The sequence below is a fragment of the Myotis lucifugus genome, unplaced genomic scaffold, assembly GCF_000147115.1.
Source record: "Myotis lucifugus unplaced genomic scaffold, Myoluc2.0 scaffold_218, whole genome shotgun sequence".
Classification (NCBI taxonomy): Eukaryota; Metazoa; Chordata; class Mammalia; order Chiroptera; family Vespertilionidae; genus Myotis; species Myotis lucifugus.
In genome coordinates, this window is record NW_005871266.1 from 698,065 (window position 1) to 711,403 (window position 13,339).

Below are 13,339 nucleotides of genomic sequence, written 5' to 3' on the forward strand. Positions count from 1 at the left end.
TCTCTGTGTGTAAATTGAGCTCTGTCTGTCGTGAAGAATGCTCCATATGCCCTTGTAGCTGTGGAGTGCGCTGTGACATGCCCATTAGGTCGGGGGCTTGGTACTGGAGGCATCCACGGCCTGAGGTAGAGGGTGATGAACTGAGAGTGGGCCTGTGTGTGTGTCTGTTTTTCCTTTCAGACCAATCAGCTCTTTTATCTATTCTTTTAAAACAATTTTATTCACTTTTCTAACTGATTTTGAAATTAACAGGTTTTAAGAAAATTTAGGAAGCAAAGTATTAAAATTAAAGCCAGTGGAGATTACTTAATGAGTACAGGTGGGTAGGTCCTTCAAACTTGTTCATGAGTCATGGTCATTCTTTGGTTTTATGTTATTACACATAAAACGTATTCCAGAAAGATAATATGTAGTCAGCTACAGTTCTCTTGTAGTTCGGTAAATAGATTCAATTTATAAACAAATGAGTCATAGATTTTTATTGGTATAATTCCTTTGTATAAAGTTTTACTAACATTTTAAGGTAGTTAACAGGAGAGCAAATGGTTTTGGAATTATAAAGGAGAATGATGTACTTAGTGTTCAGCCTTTGGGAATGTCATAGACTGAACATCCCGTGTAAAGATTATTGAAACTGTTCTTGTGACCTCTTTCCTGGGTTTTTTCTGAACTGATTGTACTCAATTATTGAAAGCAGACGCTGGCGTACGGGGACATGAACCACGAGTGGATCGGCAACGAGTGGCTGCCCAGCCTGGGCCTCCCGCAGTACCGCAGCTACTTCATGGAGTGCCTGGTGGACGCGCGCATGCTGGACCACCTGACCAAGAAGGACCTGCGGGGGCAGCTGAAGATGGTCGACAGCTTCCACAGGCACGTCGTTGCCGGAGTGCTTATTGCTTGGCTGACTTGTGACTGTTGCCATTTCTTTCTTTTTTATTTATTTATAATTTTTATTTTTTTTTAATAAATAGAAACAGTTTCCAGTGCGGAATTATGTGCCTGCGAAGGTTAAATTATGACCGAAAAGAACTGGAAAGGAAAAGAGAAGAAAGCCAGAATGAAGTAAAAGGCTAGTACCTCATGTCTAATTGACTTAGCATGTCTCTGCTTCCCATATTTAAAAAAAATCAGGAAAGGCTCTGAGTGGGGAAGATGAGCCTGGAGTCATCACAGAGAGGGTGGGAGAAGAGGGCTTTTCAAGGTCCCGCTGCGGCCGGAGAAGCTTGTGCATCCTTAGTCTGTGGTTGGGTGCATCGAGGTGCGCGTTCTCCCTCTGACTCAGCCTTTCCTGTTGGGGGGACATAGGTACCTTCCCACTACTTTCAGGACCGCTGAGCAGGGTGGGCAAGAGCCCGCTCTTCACTCACCTGATGGAGGTGTGAATGCTGCGCTGGCCACTGACTCAAGAACTTGAGCCACAGAACAGAGCAGGTGGTCCTGCTCCCAGGGCGGGGGGAACGGTGCGGGGCTACCATTCCAGCTGAGCCTGGAGGCTGGCATGGGAGCTTCCTATGGCAAGGAAGGCAAAGGTGTTTCTGATAGAAAACAGGTGGGGTCCGGCTGGCGCGGCTCAGTGGTTGAGCGTCAACCTGTGAACCAGGAGGTCACAGTTTGATTCCCGGTTGGGGCACATGCCTGAGTTGTGGGCTTGAACCCCAGTATGGGATGTGTCATCACTGATGTTTCAATCTCTCTCTCCCTCTCCCTTCCTCCCTGAAATCAATAAAAACATATTTAAAAAAAGAAAAAGAAAACAGGTAGGGAAGTGTGAGAAGATGCAGATGTTGGACCGGGAGACCAGAATGCTTTTCTTTGTGGGTTAATTTATTTAATCCTTCCCATGGCTCTGTAAATGCTGCTGTCCCCCACTCTCACTAAGGAAGAAATGGAAGATGAACGTGTTTTGGGGGTGATGGCCCATTGGAAGAATAGTCTAGTTGTATTTGAGTTGATGTGACTCATGAGAACAACTGTAAGCCCGCACTCACACTGTGTGTGTGTGTGTGTGTGTGTGTGTGTGTGTGTGTGTGTGTGTTGTCCTTTATCCAGAAAGGGGCTTTAGAAATTAAATGTGTAAATCTGTCTCGTTTTTTCTATTCATTTTAAATCTTTTTACAATTGACAAAAGCTGTCTTTGAAAGCAGTGATGATCATCTATGTATTTTAGGTATTTTTAGAGCAAATTTAATAATTTATTGCTTTGCATAATGTAAGATCTTCTGCTGCTTCCCCCCCCCCCCCCCCCCCAATTCCAAATTCCTAGTATCCTAGTATTCTGGAGAATATCTTTACGTTTCTCTCTTTTAAAAGTGGGACAAGAAAAATGGCTTCAGGATCATAAGCAGGAAGTTTGTGTTGAGTGAGCAAGGCATGCATGTTGGTGCCAACTCCTGTGATGGGAGGAATGTGTTTCAAGTATTCTCAAGTCTGTGTGTGAGTCGAGTTGGCACCTGGTGAGCACTCAGATTCCCGTCTGTCCTTTTGCTTCCGATCCCTGGTCAGTGAGTGGCTGGTGCACACTCAGCAGTGTTTCCTGGCCCGCGGAGCTTTGGCTGAGGCAGGCACTGAAGGATCAGGGCCCATGCAGGAGCCCTGGTCCTGGGTTCGGGGGACACATGAGGCAGACAGCCTTCTGAAGTCACTGCGTCCTGTTATTCCCTGCAGATGTGCTTGTTTGGAGCAACGATCGCGTGATTCGCTGGGTCCTGTCTATTGGTCTGAAAGAATACGCAAACAACCTCCTGGAGAGCGGGGTGCACGGGGCACTCATGGCCTTAGACGAAACCTTCGACTTCAACGTGCTGGCCCTCCTACTGCAGATCCCCACGCAGAACACCCAGGTAACGCCCGCCCGGCCTCACTCAGTCCGTGTCCCCTCGGCTCTCCTGACCAGGACCTTCAGCGAGTTACCTAAATGGAGACACAGCTTAAACCCTCCAGCAGCGCAGAAGCTCTTTCCCTACCTAACCCGGATGTGGCAGTTCAGATCAGCAAGGCTTGGTTCTTCATTATTTGTGTCCTCTTTCCATGTCCTGCTGCATGAGTCTTACGATAAAATAATGGGACGTTTTCAGTCAGGTCCATATGCTCATGAAAGTCGCATCCATATCCACCCTTACGTGGAAGAGAAATACCTTCCATACCTTCCACGTGCCGGACGGACGGAGGGCGGTCGTTTCTGTGCGCTGCCGCCTGCCTGGTCCTTTCTGACTCGCGGGCTCATTTGAGAGCCAGGACAGTCTTTATTCCTCTGAGAGGATGCGTGTGCTTGGCCAGGACTCCGCCCCCACCCATGGCACTCCCCCGGCTGCACCACCCCCACACCCTTCCCACTGCAGTTCCTAGAATTCCGTCTGGGAACCCACAGGAAAACCCTGATTTGGGTCACTGTCATGGCTCAAGGCTATCGGAGCTTTTTCAAAGGTTTTTTATTTATTTTGTTTTAGTTTTTATCTTCATTGTTGAAAATATAACGGCTGACTCCCTTTCCCCCTCCCTCCCTTCAAAGGTTTTTAAACTCTTGGTTGAAAGAACAGCTGTGCTGTGCTGACCCCTCCCTCCCAAGTGAGACTGAAGTCGAGTGTTTTATCCTTTCAGGCTCGCACTGTCCTGGAGAGAGAGTTTAACAACCTCTTGGTCGTGGGCACCGACAGGCGGTTCAGTGAAGTAAGTTCCAGCCTAATGACTTCAGTGGACTCGTGGCGTGTAGGCTGTGTCTCTGCTAAGTGTGGCGATGTGTTTACTTTAAGTTAAGCTTTGTTCTTAAAACTTTAGGAACAAATGAACTACTAAGAAACTAATATTTTCAGTAAGATAGGTTTTTTTTTATTTAACTTTTGATAACCCTCAAAAATGTTCATAAAACATTGGTTGTAGCCTAGGAATGGAGTCTATAAGCTGTGTGTTGGGACCATTTGGGGGACTGTTTCGGAAGTACGTTAAACAAAAATGTTAATTTCTCCTTAAACCATGACTCACTTATTCCCACACTGTTATTACTCTCGTCTTCGGGTCTGAAGGAAACTTGAGTTTGAAGCACTTGCTGGCTCCACCCCAGCACAAGACAGAATCCTTACAGCTTGGTGGCTATTTTTAAGACAAAGATATGTCCTCTTGCATAGTTAGGAAGTGATTTTTGCAAGATCAGAAGTGACTCGTGGTGGTGGAGGGGAGGAGCGTCACCCAGGCGGCCAGGACAGTGCAGATTTCTGCCCGTTAGGGCCCCGGTGCCCGTGCTGCCCACCACCTCAGTCAGGTTCCCAGTCGGTCCCCGAGGCATGTGGGCGTCAGGAACGGGCGGGATGCATGTGAATGAGAGTGCGGCCGCGAGTCCAGCCATCATTTCAAAAGGCTGAAAACCACTATTTCCTTGTCCTTTATTTTACAGTCATTTTGTCTTCTGTCCTTTACTTTCCAGGACGATGATAAGACCTTTAGGAGAGCACCTTCTTGGAGAAAAAAATTTAGACCAAAGGACGTTCGTGGCTTAGCTGCTGGATCAGCAGAGACTCTCCCTGCAAACTTCCGGGTCACCTCCTCCCTGTCCTCGCCCTCCGTGCCACCCAAGAAGATGCAGCTGGACGGTACGTGGACGCTTGGTGGCTGGAGTGTGGGTAGGGATGGAGCACGGCCTGTTTAATCTGTTACGAGGCATTTCAGTACTGTTGCATGCCCCGGCTTAAATGTTTTAGAATTAATCCTAACATCTGTTTATAAAAGTTTAACAATAGGAAATGTTTTATTTATGTTCGTGTCTGGTTGAATATTCATATTCTTCCAACGCATCATGCTAAGCACTGCGTGTCCTCCGTGTAGATGGACATCCGTGCGTGTGAAGACGTGGGCATGACAGGCAGCACTAGAATGCGCTATAGCAGCTGTGTGGTGGCTCTCAGCCCAAAGCACTTACTCCCAGGACCTCTCTCCACACTGGGCAACGGCCAAGTCCACCTAACAGCAGTCTGCACCCTGGGAGGGCTCCCTTTCTGTTCTTCCCTGTCCCTTCAGGGACCCTACCTGTCACAGAAGGATGGAGACCTTGCGGGCCTGGGGAGTCATCCCCAGACGGGAGCCGGTCCTGCTGACTGCGCTGCCCCTGAGTCCTGGTCTCAAATCAGGCCTCGGGCAGCCACTGTGCTCTGCCCGCTCGACGGCAGGCACTGCGCCTGCTTCCCCATCTGTGACATGGTCATGCAGCGGGTCCTCCTCATCGGCCTGATGCAGTGGCCAGAGGAGGGATCCCCATACAGCTCTCAGTGTGGCCGGCACAAGTCAGTGTTCATGCTCCTGTGACAGACGGCTCTTCTCGTTTCTGAAGTGGGGGCCTGGGGAAGTTAGAAAGGGCACGATGTGGTTTTACTGTTTTTCATGTTACTAGCCCTTCCCATAAGTGGGTTTAGAAGTTTTGTCTCACTTGCCTATGTAAAAATCAGAGAAAAGTGCATTTATATAAATAAGGCCTTTGCTAAGCTGGACACTTTTAATGAGGATGGCTTGTAGGGAACATTGTTATTATTTTTTATTTTGTCAGTAGGGAGAGAGAAACATAGATGTTAGGCACATCAATCTGGTGCCTTCCGTACGTGCCCTGACCAGGGATCGAGTCCATCACCTCTCGACGTGTGGGATGGCGCTCCAGCCAACCGAGCCGCGGGCCAGGCTTCAGGGCAGCCTTCCTGTTAGAAAGCGACGTCTCTCTAAGTAATATGCTTATCGGGGGAAGCCAGGAGCTTCTTAAACAGTCACATTTTTCTTTAAAGGAGCATGCAGATAATTTTCATAAGTTTTAATTTGGCCTTTGACTTATTAAACAGCCTGGGTGCTTTCTTATTTTCCTCATTACACCTTTTCCTTAATAACAGCAATATTGAGATTAGAGTTTAGATGAATTAAAACTATTTCTAGAAAAGGTATAGGGAGCATGTTATATGGGAAGACGACTTTCTACCCTGTATGGTAACTAAGGCATAAACCTGATTAAGTGGGCTGTTTTAATGGCTGTTGAAATGAGGGCGTGTAAGATGAATTGCAGCAGGTTTGCTGGCACTTGGAATTGGAAGGATTTATAAGCTTGTCCATGCTCTGCAGCAGCACCAGCTGTCTTAGCATCCTTCCTGGAACCTTAGCAGAATGTTACTAATGTGTTCCTGGTGGAAAACCAAAAATCTGTAATTGGGAACTTTGAATATCTGCTACATACTTTTGAACATTTCTTAGATTTGCAAGGAAGAACTGGGGCTTATCTCTTGGGCCGTGTAGTGTGCTTCTTAACCAAAAAGTCCGTGGTGTGCACTGTTTCCCAAAGAAACTGACAGTGGCTTCAGGTCCTTCGATAAGTCATTGTCCTCTAGCCACCCCCCGAAACCACGCCCTTGGGCCCCTTCCTGCTCTGAGGCCTCCCTGGGGAGCAGCCCATCCTTCGGCAGGTGGGACGGAGAGGGTGCTGGGAGGTGGGCATTGGACTCTGGCCTCCCCCCCCAGTGGACTGGTAACAGCTCAGTCACTGCTGGGCTTTTCCCGCCTCCTTACAGATGCAGCGTTTAGGGTGGAAAGGAAAATCCAGTTGCTCTCTTTTCTGGACGCTTAAGGAGAAAGTCATCACGTTAAGTAGGCGTGCACATAGATGTACGTGGTGAAATTGTCACCGATGCAGCGACACTGTTTGGGGGTTAACTTGCAGTGACTGCAGGGCTGCTTGGGAGGCGCAGAGACACTTAGGGCACCGCAGTTGGTGACACGTAGATTCCCTGGCCCATCACGTCCCCCTCTGGAAGGCTCCCTGGGACCCTCATGGTCGCGGTGGCAGGTGTGCAAGCGTGTGTGCCAGTGCCCTCGTGTGACGCCCACACTAACTGCACGCTGTGTTTGCATGCTTCTTCCCGGGGCGTCGCGCAGGCAGTGTGTCAGGAGCGCAGAGGCTGGATTCCGCCACAGTCAGGACTTACTCCTGCTGACGCCTCCTGTGGTGAGTAGAGCAGCATCCTGCAGCCGGTGCTGAGGCGGCTCAGGCCTGGAGAGCCCACTCCAGGCCCTTCAACCTGGAGAGGCGCGGCCTCTGCGCCACGGAGGTGGCTTTGGTGCTGTGTGCCACGGGAGCATGTCCCCATTCTTTAAGGGAGCAATGTACTCCCGCTGTCTCTAAACCTAAGAAAGCTGGCTTCTTCTAAGTGTCTGCTAACGTCCTTTTCGGAGTGGGGAGGCAGAACACAGCAGAAAAGAGGAACCCGGCTCTTAGCTGGCGGTGGTTCAGAGTGCCAGGCACTGGTCCCTGCACACTGTGCGTGTGCCGGCGTGGCCCCAGGTCTTGGTGCTAGCTGGCTGTCACACACATTCCTGGTGACAAGCCCGAAAGAATTGTTTCATGACTCTATACCGTGCTGTGACACTTGCTGATAGCCTTTCAATGTAGAGACTGGTTTTAAAAACAATTGCATGGCCATCACCAAGATCAGTTCCTGAGGGACATACCCTTGCCGGGGGCGGGGGGCTGGGGGGCAGCCCTTGTCACCACTCTGAGGGCTGGATGGAGGGGCTCCGTTCGGTTGTCATCTCTCAGCCGGATTATTTGATTGGTTTTGTCACTTTTTTTAATACACTTTTATTGATTTTATCTTTAAATATATTTTTATTGATTTCAGAGAGGAAGGGAGAGGGAGAGATTGAAACCTCAATGATGAGAGAGAACCACTGATTGGCTGCCTCCTGCACGCCCTAATGGGGATTAAGCCACAACCCAGGCATGTGCCCTGACCAGGAATCAACCATGGCCTCCTGGTTCATAGGTCAATGTTCAACCACTGAACCACACTGGCCAGGCTGCTTTTATTGATTTTAGAGAGAGATCTATGTGAGAAAGAAACATCAGTCACTGCCTCCTGCACGCCCCCTACTGGGGATCGAGCTTGAAACTGGGCAAGTGCCCTGACTGGGGACCAAATCAGCGGCCTTTTGGTGCACAGGACGACGCTCCATCAACTGAGCCACACTGATCAGGGCTTGTCATCTTTTTTTAAAATTCGCAACTTTTAGACGTGTGCCAAAATAAAGTCAGTCAAGAAATTGTCTCACTGATACACACAGTCCTTGATGTTTTATCCAAATTCTTGAGCAGCTGGAATGCAGGCTGTGGGAAGGCGGGAGCCCGGGGGTGGGGCATGGAGGGCAGTGCCTCCCGTGGATGGTCTCAAGGCTGCCTTTCTGTTTCGTTTGCAGCTTACCCACACTACTTCTACAGGTGACTCTGCAGCCGTGAGCCCTGCAGAGACGGCCTTTTAGAACTCGATGGACTCTTCCGTCTGTCAATACTTGTTATATGGACCTGAGATATTTTATTACAGAGTTTTTAATCAGTGAAAATTTCACAAGTACCATAAAGAAAATATTTTAGAATCTAATGTTTCTTATATTTATGTAAACTTATGCCTTCATTTATACAGTTACTTACTTTTTCATGTGTGTCTGGGCTATAAATGTCCTCTCAGACCAAGTCCTGTCCCTGTGTCTAATTTTAGTCTCTTCAACGAATGTACTGTAATGCTTGTATGTAAAAATCCTGTGAACAAATGTAGGGCTTTTGTAAATTATGCATTTACTGTAATTATCACTGTTTAATTTTTTGATAATAAGCCACAGCAGAGAAAAGACTTTCACTGGGTCTGTGAAGTTGGCCTGACACCGTGCGGTGGCCTCTCCGAGCTGCACAACAATCCCTGTGAAATGGGCAGACGTTTCCAGCAGCCCCTGCTGGAGTTTAATGACTGACCTTGCTATACTTTTATAGCAAGAAATGCTTCCTCTGCTGCGAGAATATGCCTGGGTGAGACATTTGGACTGAAAGGACGAATCAGAACACTACGAACTCCTGGGCCCGGCTCAGTGCTTTGTAGCCTCGTCTCTGTGGACTGGAGACGTCTTCAGTGACGGCCAGAGCCGTGAGCTGGGGACAGCTCTCTGCTGGACAAGAAAAAGCAGGTGGGGAGCCTCCGGCTCTGTCCCGGGAAGGCGCCAGCACCCCCACACGAGGACCAATCACGGCGGCCACACGCACATCGCAGAGACCTGGGTGCAGAGATGACGCACAGGCTCCTGAGAATAATGCTGCGCAACTAATAAAGGCCTTATTTTTCTTACTTAGAACATCGTTTTACATTTGTTTGTAAACTTGTTTAAAGAATGGACCCAGTCGTGCATTTTTTAGGTTTGATGATGTAGCCATTTTGGACGGTCTGAGTAGCCAGGGGCCCTTTTTTAATCGCACGTGGCACAGCCAGCAGGGGCTGCGTGCGGATCACGGTGCATTATTTATTCTGCAGCCGCTGCGGAGACAGAAGATGGCGTGTCCCGACATTCGCTCTCGGCTCCAAGCGACTTGGACAGTTGGCTGTGGCCCTTCTGTTTTTCTAGTAACCCTTTGTGAACGTCCCTATTATGTAACAGTATGTACAGTCCACTTTGGATCTCTTTTTATCACAGTGTTATTTATTGCTTTCTTTCAATAAAGCATTTCCCACTGCCAGTGGGCGTGGGTGGCCTGCCCTGTGCGCCTCAGCTCTGGGCCTTGTCCTCCCTTGGAAAACTATGACGGAAGCCAGTGGGGAGGCTCAGGAGTCATCCGAAGGAGGGCCAGGCGGTCCCTGCCCTTGCCCTGGAGGCCGAGATGACCTCGCCCGTCCTCAGGGGAACCAGTACTGGGAGGACCAGGGCACAGGGGACTGAAGCAGAGTGGAAATGTGGGCTCATGTCAACAGTCCGCAGGCCCAGACCCGAACAGACAAAGCCCCGGCCCAGCCCCGAGCAGCTGGAGCCGGTCCCAAAGGGCAGTAAGTACCTGGGGCCGCAGAGCTTGTGCTCCGTTAAGAATGTTCTTTATTGATTCCTTATAGGAGTAGAGAGACAGGCTCCACTCTCCCAGAGCTGAGCCGAGAGTAGCCCCAAAAAGCCAAGCTGACCCCAAAGAGCCCAGCCTCGCTCCCAAGAGCCCGGCGCAGCCCTGAGCACGCTCTGCTCCTCCAGCAACCCCATGGAGCCAGCCTGTGTCGGAGCGATTTGCACAGGCGCATCCCCCTCGACAGTCAGTGGCCCTCTCAACCTCCAGCTCTGAGGCCCACTGGGCTCACTTAAGGGTCCTTTCCTGGAAGGGAGATCAGGGCTTCCCCACTGCCCGGTCAATTTGGTGGTCATGGACTCTAGACTCTCAAAGGGATCTGATCCTTTTTGAACAGCGGTCACCAACCTGCGGCCCGCAGACCACTGTGGTCCGCGAGGTCTGACAGATTGGCGACCGCTGCTTTTGAATGTTGCACGGCCCTAGAAATAATCCCTTCTGAGGAAAGGATTTTTGCTCCTGATTACAGGAACACTATGGAAGGTTTGAAACTGTGTTTATTAAGCCGGGTAAAGCTGGTGTACACGGAAATCAAACCAATCCACGGCAGCTGCTGCTCTCGGACAGGCCCATGATGGGAAGTCAGAAGAAATGGGGGGAGGGGTTTGGAATGAATGCCTGTTCCCTGCAGGCCAGTCTGATGCTCAGACCATTCAGACTCACGGTAGGTTGTCACTGCCAACACAAGCACACAGCCTGTGATGTGTCAGTGTACTGCATGACATCACTAAAGACTGATCTCGCCCTGGCCAGTTTGGCTCAGTGGACAGAGCGTCGGCCTGCGGACCAAAGGGTCCCGGGTTCGATTCCAGCCAAGGGCACGTACCTTGGTTGCAGGCTCCTCCCCGTCCTGGGCCCTGGTCGGGGCTCGTGCAGGAGGCAACCAATGTGTTTCTCTCATCAATGTTTCTCTCTGTCTTTCCCTCTCCCACTCTCTAAAAGGTCAATGGAAAAACATTCTCAGGCAAGGATTAACCAAAAACAAAAAGACTGATGCTTGCTTCAAGTCTAGCCTAGCCTTGGAGCCTCGGAGAGACGAACCAAGCTAGGAAAAGCCAGCCAAGTCCCAGAGAGCCAACCCAGCACTGAAGAGCCGAGCCTTCTACCCAAGGGCCAAGCCTCGTCCCCAAGACCGAGCCTAGCCCAAAGGGACAACCTGCCCTCAGAGCCCGCCTAGTCCCGAAGGGCCTCGCCTGGTCACCAACAGCAGAGCCGGTCCTGAAGGGCAGAGCCTAACCCTAACCCTACCTCAACTTCATGTAGGATGTTTTCTTCCGTCCCCATCGACAGGACCCACTCCATCCCAAGCACGTTTTAACTCCATCTCACCCTCCCCTGAGAAGGAAGGAGGGGTGGAGAGAGATGCACAAATCCGGCCTCCCCGGCTCCTGGTCTCACCACGGGAGCCCAATTCAAACACTGGACAGTGCGGGACCAGCCCCCCTCCCGTTTGGGTACGTTACTGGGCAGTCAGGCTCCGCACACGCCCATTCCCTGCTTCACATCCGCCCCTTGGTTTCACTGTCCAGCTCTGGAAGGTTCCCTCCAAGGCCGTCTCCACTGTCTGTCTCTGCCTCTCTCTCTGTACCTATCTCTCAATTTCCGTGTGTGTGTGTGTGTGTGTGTGTGTGTGTGTGTGTGTGTCTTTCTACCTCTGTCCCTCTCACTGTGTCTGTCTCTCGGTCCCTTCTCTCTGTCTCTGTCCCTCTGTCTCCATCTCTGTCACTGTCCCTCCCTCCCTCTCCCTGTTTCTATCTGTGTCTCTCTTTACCTCTCTCTGTCTCTGCCTCCGTCTGTCTCTCTGACTCTCTCCCCCGAGGGTTCTCTGTCTGGAGTTGGTGCCCATGTGTCTCTCCCCACTTGCTATGGTAGCTCTGTGCTCAGGGCCGGGTCTCTCCCTTGCTGGCCACAGAGGCAGGCTCAGTCCTCCTGCCGCCCCCTTTTCAGTGCCTCAGCCCAAGTCCACAGTGTGTCTGGGCAGCGAGTTGTCGCACGGCCAGAACAGCCCCAGCACCGAGACTCCCACAGTGACCCCGGCCGCGCGGCCCGCTGGGGCTCTGGGCCAGCAGAGGGCGCCATCTGGAAGGCGGCCGGTTACCAGCAGCTCAGCCACCAACAGGAAGCTGTTTCCTCTGCTGAGCACGTGTGCATCTGTGGAAACTCACACGATATTCCTGAAAGGATGAGACTATGTCCCTGCACGTGCCAAGCTGTTCCTCTACCTTCATTCCTCGGGTGTCACTGGGCGTCCCCGGCTCAGCATCCGGGATGCAGCAGGAGCACAGGGGCCAACCCTGCAACCCTGGGGCTGTTGTGATAGTGTACATGCATGTGTGCACCTGTGTGATTGTGCACCTGTGAGACTGGGCATGTGTGCATGTCTGTGTGCACATGTATGAGTGTGTGCATGCACGTGAGTGCACAGGTCTGACAATGTGTGCGCATGCACGTGTGAGTGTGTGTGCACCTGTGTGACTGCACACCTGTGAGGCTGGGCATGTGTGCATGTCTGAGTGTGCACACGTATGAGTGTGTGCATGCACGTGTGCACCTGTGTGATTGCACACCTGTGAGACTGGGCATGTGTGCATGTCTGAGTGTGCACACATATGAGTGTGTGCATGCACGTGAGTGCACAGGTCTGAGAATGTGTGCGCATGCACGTGTGAGTGTATGCACCTGTGTGCCTACATTTGAGAGTGTACAGACGTGTGAGTGTACATATGTGGTGTATGTACAGACACAGGTATGTGGTGTGGGTGTGTAGCTGTCTGTGGTTGTGGGGTGTATCTGTGGGTACATATGTGCAGGTATTGTGTGTGTGGGTGTGTGTGTGCGCGTGCACACGTGTACGTGTGGGTTTTGTGTATCTCAAACCTAGCCTAGGAGGGACTTCTCTGGTTTCCAAGGAGAGTCGGGAGCCTGGTGGGTGACGCCTATGAGGGGGTGCCGGGCGTCCCACTCCAGGGGCATAAGGGAATCCAAACACCCTAACAAAATACGCGTGTCTGTGTTTCCTCACCCGCACGCTGACCCCAAACTGCCGGAGGTAAACGTCCTCCCGGAGGATCGGCTCTGCACCCACAGCCTGGGACACGGATTCCAAGTACCGACAGAAAAACACCTCCCCACACGGACGCTCGGATCTGAAGGGTACAGGAGTCCCAACTATCACCGAGACAGAGACAGAACAAGGAAAACTCAGACGCACAGCCAGAGGCTGGGGCGTGGGGCTCAGGGACAAAACCCTCTGGAAACGGGAAGCACAGACCAGATGCCGGGGGGGATGCAGCTACCAGCACCCCAGAGAGGAGCTGGGGTTCCAGATCCCACTGAGAACCTTGTCGGTGTGGGTGGCGGGAGGACGTGACAGACGAGACCAGCACAGAGAAGAAAGCAGCCACCAGACACAGAAGACAGCCGTGCTATTATAAATATGTACAGACACACGTA

General features: G+C 51.1%; 1 protein-coding gene across 8 annotated transcripts in view; it reads left to right on the forward strand.

The window, feature by feature from the left end:
* The window catches only part of PPFIA1 (PTPRF interacting protein alpha 1), a 54,324-nt gene extending 44,782 nt beyond the window's left edge, over positions 1-9,542 (forward strand). For 4 of the 8 annotated variants that reach the window (XM_023761798.1, XM_023761799.1, XM_006098051.3 and 1 more), the window contains 7 exons: positions 698-873; positions 975-1,072; positions 2,668-2,843; positions 3,601-3,669; positions 4,421-4,586; positions 6,898-6,967; positions 8,215-9,542. In XM_023761798.1, coding sequence (XP_023617566.1) covers positions 698-873; positions 975-1,072; positions 2,668-2,843; positions 3,601-3,669; positions 4,421-4,586; positions 6,898-6,956 — 744 coding nt within the window. In that variant the 3' untranslated portion in view covers positions 6,957-6,967; positions 8,215-9,542. Of the gene's footprint in view, positions 1-697; positions 874-974; positions 1,073-2,667; positions 2,844-3,511; positions 3,670-4,420; positions 4,587-4,818; positions 5,833-6,897; positions 6,968-8,214 lie in introns of those variants that run through there. The other 4 variants (XM_023761802.1, XM_023761801.1, XM_023761800.1 and 1 more) reach the window with 4 other exon arrangements.
* The last annotated feature ends 3,797 nt before the right edge of the window (positions 9,543-13,339 follow it).